General features: G+C 38.3%; 1 protein-coding gene across 8 annotated transcripts in view; it reads right to left on the bottom strand.

Annotated features, from left to right (window-relative positions):
- LOC117174109 overlaps positions 1 to 12,697 on the bottom strand; it is an 829,515-nt gene that overhangs the window by 98,702 nt on the left and 718,116 nt on the right. For all 8 annotated transcript variants that reach the window (XM_033362864.1, XM_033362872.1, XM_033362867.1 and 5 more), the window contains 2 exons: positions 3,992 to 4,099; positions 3,769 to 3,921 (listed from right to left, as the gene is read on the bottom strand). In XM_033362864.1, coding sequence (XP_033218755.1) covers positions 3,769 to 3,921; positions 3,992 to 4,099 — 261 coding nt within the window. The remainder of the gene's footprint in view (positions 1 to 3,768; positions 3,922 to 3,991; positions 4,100 to 12,697) is intronic.

Below are 12,697 nucleotides of genomic sequence, written 5' to 3'. Positions count from 1 at the left end.
CAATAAGAATAAGTATGTTTTAATTTCCATGCATATTATGAATTGTAATGATGTAAATTTATTGGAATGTAACATGTTTCAGCGCAGCTAAGAATATAATTTAATGCAAAATAAGAAACGAATATTAAAGTAATCACGATTAATACAATTTGTACTTCACTTTGGAATATCCTAAGAAGCAATCCCAGGCAGAGTTACATAAAAATGTATTATATTTAATACAAAACTGTTGAGCTATAAATATATTTAAATAGAATTTTCAAATCTTGGAAAAAGGTGGTATCAAAAATTTGGAAAAAGCTCTAACGTTTGGAATTTTTATAAAAAATTAGTGGTTAGCGAACTCGCTCATTCTTGTTGGTCCCTCAAACTTTGTGCCAAAGCAAAATCCAATCTGACTAGTCTTTCGAAAGTTACACGGTATATAGACCATGACAACACCCGGAACACTCTCGTTTTCAACTCCTAAGTTAAAAAAAATGTAAACAAATTTAAAAAAATTCCCCAAATTCCAGATATTGAAATGGCAGGTAATCAGAAAATATTTGTGAAGGTAAGTTGCTTCTTATGGTTCGCGTGATACAGTTAAGTTATTTGGATGTTGCTAGCATGGTTGGTTGGTTAGTTGTAATTTGGGCGGGGGTGGGGGGCAGGGACATTTCTGTTCTCCATGTTTGGTTGCCAAGTAGCTGCTTCTTTCTGCAAATCCTCTTCTGCGATGGTATAAGCTGGCTTTAGTCTGTCAATGATAACGGTGATGCTTTTGCCTTTGATATTGACATCGAAGGTCTTATCTGAAGGTACTATAAAAAGTTTCATTTCCTCATCACTTCCAGAACACCCTCCTTTTCAACTTTCAATATAGTAATGAATCACAAATGTTGTACATTAAACCGTTGGTATTTTTCAAGTCTTGAAATAAATTATCCGACTGCTTTCACTGAGTAAAAAAGTAATAACTTGTAGCAAATGCAAAAATATAAAGTTTTCAATTGACCGAAGTTGCGTTGAAATTGGAGAAATTTATTCACGAATGACCGTTCTCTCTCTCTTTCTTTCTCTCTACAACCTATCGATCATTAATGATTTAAGAAAAGAATATTGAACCCCAAAAACCCGTATTTTCATTAAGTAGATAATTTTTCAATCCCAGGCGTAAATTGTATACTAAAGAAACAATTCCCCCAAAAATATTAACATATCTTTTACCAAAAGATGAATTTTCAAGAAATACTAAATGTTTGGACAAAAAAGAAGAATTAGCAGCTGAATTAATAAAATGTTTACTTTGAAAAATTAATTGTTAACAAAGAAATTAATTTTTAAAACAATAGATTAATTTTTAGTCAAATAGTTCAATTATAAAATAAAATGTCAAATTTTTAACCAAATAATTGATTTTCAAACTAAAACAAAAATAATTTTTAAGAAAATAGTTCATTTTTATGAAATCAGTCTCTTTTGAACTGAAATAATTAAGTTTCCAATAAAAAAATTTATTTTTAACTAAATATTTTGATTTTAAATAAAAAACTATGAATTTAAAAGAACTTTGTTGACTTTTTTATCTTTCTTTTCTTTAATTATTATTTCTTGCCTCCAATCAGTCGAAAAGTTACGTAGTTTTGAAGTCTGGTTTTCAATTGTGAATCTTTTTGATGCACATTTACCAAAGAATTATTCATGAAAAAATATATTTCTGTTCAGTCTTAAATGAAAAGTAATAAACTTCGAACAGAAGAGATGAAATTTGAACTGGATGAATATATGAATGACTTAAAAATATAATTTAAAAAGAAAAAAAAATTTTCAACTAGATATGAATTTTCAGAAAGGTATATGAATTTTAAACAAAATACATAAATAGATTAATTACAGATGATATGTAATATAAAAATTAAAAGTAAAGTTCAAGTTAAGCCCACAAATAATTTGATGTATTTAACTATATAGCGTGTGTCGCAGTGCCATCCAATGAAATTTATATTCTGCTATATGAGCCCTCCGAACAAAGAAACTCTTCTCCTCGTTATAATGCAGCCTATAGATCTTGGGAACGGTTCAGAATCGAATAACGTATCTATGATACGAGTAGGCGCTCGCTAGTGATAAACTCGAAATGATTTTTGCAAGCGGTCCTGATCGGCGACCTTCGCCGCTTTCGCGCGTTCACGAAAAGGCTCGCACATGGCAACGTCGAGTTTCCCGGTGGACTCTCGATTACTCAGTCTCAGCTCTTGCAAAGCTCACATAGAGCATCCTCGCTCGTAACGCTGAGAAAACATACACTGGAGAAGAGCTGGCTCTTCACGTACCCAGGTGGAAATGTCGGTAGTGTGTCGGAATTCACCACCGGCGCAGTGCTGGCCCAGTACTGCCCACCAGTACAGAGAGCCGGTGGTTCGCCCAGTACAGGCAGAACGTTGGCTGCACGACCGGGGCGTCACTATGCCAGTAGTACAAAAATGGACTTAAAAAAAAAACACGTTTATAAATGTTGTCAGGGTATTTTGAAATGTCGAGAAATTGACTATACAATTAAGGGGAAAACATTTTTTTTCTATTACTTTTTTTAAGGAAAATATTCTAAGTTCCACCTCCATAAAAAATTTTTAATGTTCAGAAAAAACTACATTGGATGTATATCTTAATCGTTGTAGAATAGTCTAAAGCATCTAAAAAGCAAAACGTTACACGAAGGTTTAAAGAAAATTATTATTAGAAAAAATGTTGCGCAACGTCGTAACATTTTTAAGTTCCGTTGATACAAATTTTAAATGCTTATTGAATGTTATTATCAGAACCTTTAAAATGGTCTAAAACGCGAAAAAATAAAATATTACACGAAGAAAAATTTTAGGCGATTTCAATTATTTATTTAATAATTACTTTTATTGATATTCCTGTTAGAAGTTCGTGTATTTTACATTTACATAACGTCGTAGAATAATAAATATCTAGAAAAAGAGAGCTCAAAATTTGGTACTTTAACTTTTCTGAACTGTAGCTTATGAGGATGGCTTTTTTACTAAGTTTTAACTTGTCGGTTTAGCGCAGTGGTTAGCACTCCCGACTGCTAGGCGATATATTTAGGTATAGATATGTAGGTTCGATCCCCCTTAGCGTTAGAAATTTTATTTGTAATATATGTATTCATTCTAAGCAGTGCCACTAACATGTATTGACAAAATAATCGCAGTCAATTATTATTTATTTTTCAAATACCTTTTTTGTTATATCTTTTGATTATAGAAATATTAGATGTTAACATTAAACAAATAGTTTGAAAATTATATTTTTGTAAGTAGAAATAATATTCGGACGATATGCAGTCGTTTGATGATGAATGGGTGGTCTTTAAAACAATTAAATAATTTTTTATTAATTTTAAAATTACCTCCGACATTTTCGTACGCCAGCTGTTTTCCAGTACTGCCCCAGTACTGGCAGTCAGTACTGCGCCAGTGGTGGCACGTCAGTACCGCCAAGTATTAGAAGCCAGCACTGGAACAGTACTGGCCCAGTACATCTAGCCAGTACTGTAACTCCGGCCGGCTGTACTGGGCCAGTACTGGGCCGGTCGTGTATTTCTACCTGGGTATTTCGCTTTCAGTTCCTGAGAAAAAGTGAACTGGCATTACCATGATTCAAGACTGCCACGACATTCTTCCGCACAGATATTAGATGAAACGCAAGTCGAGCTTTCGGCAGCCACGCAATTTATAAATTCCAGACTGATATGCATTCAACATAGCATTTTATGCTTACTTTTCCATTGGTGACCAGCATAGCAGTGACCGGAGCTAGTTTTACTGTTCTTCCTCGCCGCCAATTATTATCCGATGGTTGAGCGATGAGAAGTCGACCTTCCAAAACAAATCTAGCTTCTTCGTGCGCCCATTCCAAAACTTCAACAGCCATCTGGTGATACCAAAATGAATTATAAATACATGCAACATGGAGAGCATATGATCAGTGGTAAAACACTTACTTTTCTCAATTTTATGTATTCCATATCCTGTTCTCCGGCGCACCTTCTTCCATTTTGGATTATAGATATCCTTCGCCAGAGTTTTGTCGAAGTTACGTCTTTGGCTTCCTGTTGAGGTGAGTTGCAATATGAATATTGGACCTATAGTTCATGCAAAGTGCATGATCACATAATGTCTCAGAATAAAATTAATTATAACTCAAGACTTTCATAAAACCGCCTAATTTTATTTGCGCTTTATAGTTTCGAAATGTTTGCACAATGGGGCATCATGTTATTTATTTATCAAAATGTATTTATATGTTAATGTTTTTAAAAATGTATCTTTCATTTTCTACATCTCAAAATTCGCCGCTAAATATATAAAATGTAACATGTTTAATTCCTATTTTTATAAAGACTTTTAAATTGAATTTAAATAAATTTACCCAGATAATAAAATACGCGCACAATGCGATGCGTGTGCGTCGTACGCGTGTCAATTTTCTCGTACGGCACGCATGTAGGGATTGACACATTCATATGCGGGACTGGTGTGTCGCGAGGCATGTGAGCCAGTGTAAGCATGGAACGTGTACACATTTAGGGTTTTTTAGTGGGTATACATAATATTTTGTTTTAAATAAAAATATAGCAAGTAATTTATCATTAACTCCGTATTTTTTATTATATGAGAAAGTGTTATGTTTATACGATGGCTCTGTAAATCACCCAGTATGCACAAAATTTGGCAGCGTCTTTACGACATCGTTACATCTTTACGACAACTTTAAGATATCGTATGCCCATGTCGTTAAAGTGTCTGAACGAATCGTAAAAAAGTCGTATGATCTTACAATGTCTTTACGATAGCGTAATGACACTGTAACGACATTGGCCCAGGATGTCATAACATTTTCGTAAAGATGTCGTAACGACCTTACATCGGTACATCGATAGAATACAGTAGAGACGTAAAATGTCCGATGTGGTCTGCTGATTTTTAGATCGGTAATTTTTTGGTAAACTGCATCCGTTTAAAAATAAATATGGACTGGAATAATTCTGATAAAATACGCAGTGCAAATAATGAATTACGCATACGGGTTGAAAAATAATGAGCGATTCGAGCGGAATCTAGCATTCATATTTCTTTATAAAGTTCTTTCGTTTGTTTTGGTACAAATAAGCAAAATAAGTGATGGCCTTGTGCTGTTTCTCATACTCAGTGGAACATTTATACTAAACCAAATTTATTGTGGAAAACACCACGCCAGATGCTTTTAGGACTAAACTGACTGTTGGAAGATACTGCGATGGAGGACAAAATGAATAAGAGGATGCTGAAAGTTCTTATTAAGAAGAGTCAAATTTAAAACAATAGCAACGAATGTTTAACATTTATTACTTGACCTAATCCATTTCAAATCAGGCAAGTTCTACACTTAAAGTCGCAGAATCTCTCGCGGAAGAAATATGTTATTTTTTACAGGAAATTAAGCGATACGTATTTTTAAGATTTGTGAGAAAAAATTTCACGAAGTTACGCGTATTTAATTTTTTGCTACGTTTTTCAAAAAACACCCCATAAATGATTTGTGTTTATTCAATTGACACGAAGTGGACAAAGTGACGGCCGGATAGAGACTGCCTGGCTAATCTGCACCTAAGCTAGGCGACAGGGCATCGAAGGGCTCGCAATGCCCTTTTTGGCAGGCACGGACTTGTCGAGACCCTTCTAGAAAGTTCTGGGCCAGTCGTGTACCTGATTTGCTAGTTTTACCTTCTATTAACCTACTTGAAGCTAGAACGTGATACAAAATATTTGATTGAAACGAAAGTAATATTTGGTAATATGCGGTAGTTATTTTCAAATTAAAATATGTGAATAATTATAACAGGTAGTCACCCACATATACCCCCTGCTAGTGTTTGACTCGATAAAAAGAGAACATAAAAGAAATGTGTAAAGAATAATATAAGGGACGAAAACGACGTACATGTAATGTAAAAAAAAATCCTAGCTACGTTAATAAAACCTGAGTAATGTAAAGAAAAACATTAGAAAAATAAAATCTCTTCCGGCTGTATAAAATACAATATTGATTATAGTTGTAATTTATAACATATTTGTCGTATCTAAACAAATAATAAAATTTCGTATGAAATTTGCACAAGAAGTTAAATTTGTGATTAAAATTGTAAAGAAAATAAAATCATGTTTTTAATCAAGTTTGCTGAAGAACAAATAATTATAATGGAAATTGATATTTGTTTAATTAAAAAAAAAAAATTTTTGACGAAGGAGAATTAATAGAGAAAAAAAAATTACAAAAGTCCTGCTTGAAACCGTTCGGGAAACCGCACGTGTCTGCCTGATCGAGTTTTCTTTGTGGATGGATGAACCTCTATAGGGATTTCGGCAGGGACATTTCTGTTCTCCATGTTTGGTTGCCAAGTTGCTGCTTCTTTCTGCAAATCCTCTTCCGCGATGGTATAAGCTGGCTTTAGTCTGTCAATGATATCGGTGATGCTTTTGCCTTTGATATTGACATCGAAGGTCTTGTCGTTGCGGCTATTGACAGAGTATGGCCCATCATATGGCAAGTCGAATAAACCACCAGGTTTGTCGCGGCGTAGAAACACTTGATCTGTAGTGGCAAGATCTTTGAACACAAATGGCTTATGTTTGTTATGCCTTGTACGTCCTACAGGGCTAAGATCCTGGAAGTACTTTCTTATCTGCTGCACGAACTCAGAAGTTTCATTTTGTTGTTGCAAATTTGGCTTCGGTGCCAAGAATTCTCCAGGAAGTCGTAGGCTCTCTCCATATAATACTTCTGCTACTGTTGCCTGTAGGTCTTCTCGCCAAGCTGCTCTTAGACCAAGTAATATTATGGGTAGAGTCTCTGTCCATCTCTCATTTGCATGATATCTAATAGCTGCTTTCAGCGGACGGTGAAGGCGTTCGACCAAACCATTGGAAGCTGGGTGGTAGGCACTAGTCCGAAGATGCTTCGTTCCGAGAAGATTGTTCTATTCCTTAAATAAATGAGACTCAAATTGCCGTCCTTGGTCACTTGTAATCCGGAGCGGAGTTCCAAACCTTGCTATCCAGCTCGAGAAAATGGTTTTAGCGACTGTAGGTGCTGAAATATCCTGGACCGGGATGGCTTCTGGCCAGCGAGAAAACCTGTCAACGATGAGGAGACAGTTCTGGTACCCTTGAGAATAAGGTAAGGGTCCCACAAGATCTACGTGGATGTGTTCAAACCTGGATGTTGGCGGGACGAAAGTTTCAATCGGTGCTGATACGTGCCTCGAATTTTTTGAACGTTGGCAAGGAATGCAGGCTCTGGCCCATTTTTTGCAGTCGGTCTTGATAGATGGCCAGACATAACGCTGTGTGATTAATCTGCCTGAAGCCTTGATTTTAGGGTGAGATAGGTTATGCAGTGAGTTGAAGACAGATTGACGAAAAGGCTGGGTGACAAAAGGCCTTGCTGTGCTGGTTGACACATCACAGTACAGAGCTACGTCTGTCTCTGGAACATGGACTTTCTTCAGCTGCAATCCGGATCCAGGTTGAAGGTATCTCTGCAATTCCTCATCATGAGCCTGGGATTCTGCGAGAGCCGAGAAGTCAATTGCGGTTGCAACTTCCTCGATCCGAGAGAGAGCATCTGCGACAACGTTTTTACTACCTGAAATATGCCGAATATCAGTAGTGAACTGGCCGATGAAGTCAAGTTGTCGAAAGTGTCGAGGATCACATTTGGTAGACTTTTGTTGGAAAGCAAATGTGAGAGGCTTATGATCAGTGAAAATTATAAAGTTCTTTCCTTCGACCATGTGCCGGAAGTATTTTACGGCTTGATACACAGCCAGTAACTCTCTGCTGTAAGCGCCGTATTTTCTTTGTGCAGGGCTTAGTTTCTTGGAGAAAAATCCGAGTGGTTCCCATTTGTCTTCTACACGTTGCTGTCGAGCTGCGCCGATTGCAAAATCTAATGCGTCCGTAAAAATTGCCAATGGTGCCTCTGGTGCAGGATGAACTAGAAGTACAGCATCTGCAAAGTTCTTCTTGCATGTCTCAAAGGCTTTTAGAGCTTCTGAATTCCACGAAATAGGTGCTTTTCCTCGAAGATTTCCTTTCAAAAGATCATTTAGAGGTGCCTGTTGCGAAGCTGCCATCGGGATGCCGAGTCTATAAAAATTTAAAATTCCAAGAAATTGCCTGAGTTGTTTTGCCGTCTTAGGTTCTGGAAAATCAAGAATAACTTGGATCTTTTCTGGGAGAGATTTAATGCCATTCTCGGAAACTTCAAAACCCAGGAACTTTACAAAAGATTCTCCCCAGGAACATTTTGCTGGATTAATCACTACATCATAAGCTTTAAGACGATCAAAAAGTTGCCGGAGATGTTACTCATATTCCTCTACTGAAGATGATGCTACGAGGATGTCATCGATATACACGTATGCAAAGTCGAGGCCACTGAGTACTTCATCCATGAACCTTTGGCAAGTTTGAGCGGCATTACGTAAACCAAAAGGCATGCATGGAAACTCGAAGAGTCCAAACGGCGTCGTTACAACCGTCTTTGGAATATCTTCTTCAGCAACAGGTATTTGATGGAAAGCCCTTACAAGATCGATAGTTGAAAAAAGTTTCTTACCATGCAAGGTGTGAGAAAAGTCGTGGATGTGAGGTAGTGGGTACTTATTGGGGATTGTCCTGGCATTTAATCTTCGATAATCTCCACACATACGCCATTCACCAGCTTTCTTAGGGACCATGTGGAGCAGTGAAGCCCAACTGCTTTTTGATGAACGAACAATTGACATACCAATCATGTTCTGGAACTCTGGTTTCGCCTGTCTGTACCTGTCTGGAGCTAATCGCCGTGGACTCTCTGCTTCCGGTGGCCCTGGTGTGGTGTAGATTCGATGTATTGTGGAGTGCTTCGGTTTCACTGTAGTACCTGGAGGTCGGGTTATTTCTGGGAACTCTTTCAAAATTTGGTGCCAAGGAGATGTTCCTGAAATTGCACAAATGCCGAGAAGCTCGTCAGAGCATTGAAAAACTGCCCCCTTGTACGAGAGAGAAGTGACTGTGTCGACTAGACACTGATTCCGAACATCCACTAGTAAGGCATAGTGTTATAAAAAATCCACACCGATTATGGGTTTTGTCACATCTGCTACCACGAAATGCCACGTAAATTCGCGACGGAGTCCGAGATTAAGAGTCAGAGTTTCGAAACCGTATGTCGAAATAACTGAACCATTTGCAGCGTACAGGTTGTAACCGGTATTTTTTCTATATCCTCGTAGACGAGATCGCGGGAACACACAAAGATCGGCACCTGTATCCACCAAAAATTGCACTTTAGAGTCTTTGTCTGTAACAAAAAGGCGGCGGGAATTACTCAAAGGGACGCTTGCCGCCATTAGCGTCCTGTCTGCGAGTTTTCCGAATAAGAACAGGGTTTGGTACACTTCACAGCAGATTCGCCGAACTTTCTATGATACCAACAACGTCCGTCTTTCCTGCTCTGACTACGATCACGAGAATCACGAGAAAATGAGCGGTTACGCGATCTTCCGCGGAAGCGATTGTGGTTATTAGCCGTGGCAGCTGAGATTTCTTGTCTCAGAGTATTCTTCACCTCTTCAATCTGAGAGGTCATGACGAGAATCATGCGTTGCATTAATGTCTCTAAAGATTCCGGATTGCTTACTTGCATTTCTGCCACACGGCCTCTAGGTGTAATCGTTTCGGCAATTGCATCTGCCAGTTCCGCCATGTCGTCTAAGGGACTCTGCGAGCGACTTGCCAAGATCGCTTGAATTGTTGAGGGAAGGCGACTTAACCATAGAGGGCGGAGCACTTCATCGGGAACGATTGAACCAGCATACGATCTCAGGTGGCGCAAAAATTGCGATGGTTTTCTGTCTCCTATTTCCTCATGTTCGAGTAAACGTTTCACTTTATTTTCTTGAGATTCACTGAGTCTTTTTATTAACTCCGTTTTTAATTTCACATATCTATTTTGTGATGGGGGATTCGTCAGAATGTCTCTCACTTCCACGGCGTATTTTGGCTCGAGATGCCCGGCCACATAACTAAATTTCGTGTCCTCAGAAGTGATTCCCGCGAGCAAGAACTTTTGTTCGATTTGAACAAACCACATTTCGGGATCATAAGGCCAAAAAGCTGGCAAGCGCACGGCAACGCGATGAATTGACGGGAAAATTTCACGGAGGTCACTCGTGTTTGTGCTTGGGTCTGAAGTAGGCGGAACAAGATTCGCGAAATTCATTCCGGGATTAGAATAAATCACACTCGCCGCGGTTGTTATTGCGACAGGAGTATACGTATTTTCGGGGGTACTCATTTTTATTAGTAGAGCTGAGCACTTCGAAGACGTTAAACTGTTTTTAACGGGATAATAATTAGCGTTGAGCGTCACTGAGCACACTGAGCACCCCGGGGTGGCGTCACTTCACTTGCACGCACATTTTTTTCACACTTTTTTAACGAAATTTTTACCAAAAAAAAAAAAAAAATCGCAAGAAAACTAACGAGATATCACGTCGGGGTCACCAGTTGTGGAAGCATGCGTGCAGGTCGAGTAAATGATTACAGTTTATTTTAACACTAAATGATTTTCTGGGCCAGTCGTGTACCTGATTTGCTAGTTTTACCTTCTATTAACCTACTTGAAGCTAGAACGTGATACAAAATATTTGATTGAAACGAAAGTAATATTTGGTAATATGCGGTAGTTATTTTCAAATTAAAATATGTGAATAATTATAACAGGTAGTCACAACAGGGCTGAATAACTATTTTGGCCAGGAGATTGTTTATCATAAATTCGAATTTTCGTATTTTTCTTGCTTAGAACAACAGGTAAGAAAAAATTTCAAGAAAATAGTTCGAGTGTTGTTATTTTTAGAAAACCTCTTGCCAGTATTGATTCGGGGCCGCTTTTGGATCCAAAAGTGTTAATGCATGTCCGTGTGAGGATGAGTTTTTATTTTTTTGTATGTGTGAAAGTTAGATATAATTAAGAGAATGGTTTTCAGAATGTTGCAATGTTATATGCATTACTGAGAAAATTAGCAGCCTTTGATATGAGTCATGAAAGAAAGAGACCCCTGTATTCTATCCCGTGTAGAAATCGCTTCACTTGGCCGTAATAAAAGTCGGTCACTAGTCGGGGGCTAGTCCGAGAACATTTTCAGGCAATGTCTCTAGCCGAGGACTGGTCGGTGGCTAGTTGTCTTCTTTTTGGTGAACATTTTAAGTCGGGGTTGGTCGAGGACTAGTCGAGCTACTTGAAAAAAACTTAGTCCTCTATGTAGGCTATTTTTATGTCAAAATTTTTAGTCGGATTCTAGCCGGGCTCTGGTCGACTATTCTTGTTTTAAGGTTTCTAACAGAGCGTTATATATTATTAGGTGATCTGTACAAAAGTGCGATTATCAACTTGTTTTTAATTAATAGAAAAATATTTAATCAGCATTTTCACGAAAACCCAAACTCGTAATTTTTCTGTTATCATAAGAGAAAATGCATAAGATAAAATGCGGCTTGCATGTTTAAAGTTTAGGGTCGACCTTTTCCATCCTCAATTTCAAACTGAATCAGCTGAAAAAATAATATTGAAATGGCAGGGAAACAGAAAATATTTGTGAAGGTAAGTTGCTTCTTATGGTTCGCGTGATACAGTTAAGTTATTTGGATGTTGCTAGCATGGTTGGTTGGTTAGTTGTAATTTGGGCGGGGGGGGGGGGCTGAAGCACCCCCTGGCGCTCAAGCTGAAAAGCCTATTGTGCCACGCCCGTGTTTAGTCTCAAGGCAGTACTTCGAATCCGGACATCTTCGTCGAGTGGTTTTAGATCTCGGCAGCTTTCCGTTGTTACCAACATTCTGAGATTATATACCTCTCAGGTGCCAGGCCCACCCATCGAATAGCGAGGGATACCCTTCCTTCTCACCGGTAAACAAAGAGAGCCTCTCCAGGCATGCAATCCGCGAGCCACCCTAGCAGGCTAGGGTGGGGGGAGCGATCCGTCTAAGGTCATCAGACGCATAGATTTGAAGCACCGACCTGGTGTGTTATGTAAATGCATGTGTGTATGTTCATTACTGAAAAGCGTGCAGCGACCATCCCGCGTGGTTGCCCCCGTACGAAGCCTCCAAGCGAAAGGAGATCGCTGACTCATTTTCGAGTCTTCTCAAAATCAACTTCGGCCCTCAGGGTTGGTCCCCTGTACACGGAAAAAATTTGCACTTGAGGAATTACAGAATTAGTTCGGATGTGGTGGATATGAGAAAAAATTGTAATAATTACAGACCTACGACAGTTTTAATTCTATAGAACTGTTTCTATGAGAAATAAATATCATGCATGAAGAATTCTTAAATGGGACAGTAATTTTAGCAACGGGAAGATTTGAAATTTGCGAAACTAAAGTCCATTTAAAACAAAGTAGAAGACTGGATATTTCCCAGAACGCCTCTCAAATCAAAAACACAGCAGAGTTCTGTGATTTCTGCGCGTCCTTTCCACCACTAAAAAATATTCCGATTTATATAGGGGCTTCTATATTTAGCCTCATTTGTATATCAGAAGGAAGGAAGCAAGGATGGACGGAGGACACACACGAGAGACACATTCTTAACTTATTGTACGCACACAAACATGAATATGA

This window comes from Belonocnema kinseyi, chromosome 6, assembly GCF_010883055.1.
Source record: "Belonocnema kinseyi isolate 2016_QV_RU_SX_M_011 chromosome 6, B_treatae_v1, whole genome shotgun sequence".
Taxonomy (NCBI): Eukaryota; Metazoa; Arthropoda; class Insecta; order Hymenoptera; family Cynipidae; genus Belonocnema; species Belonocnema kinseyi.
The sequence above is the reverse complement of the archived record's forward strand: the minus strand, read 5'-3'. Positions and strand labels throughout refer to the sequence as shown.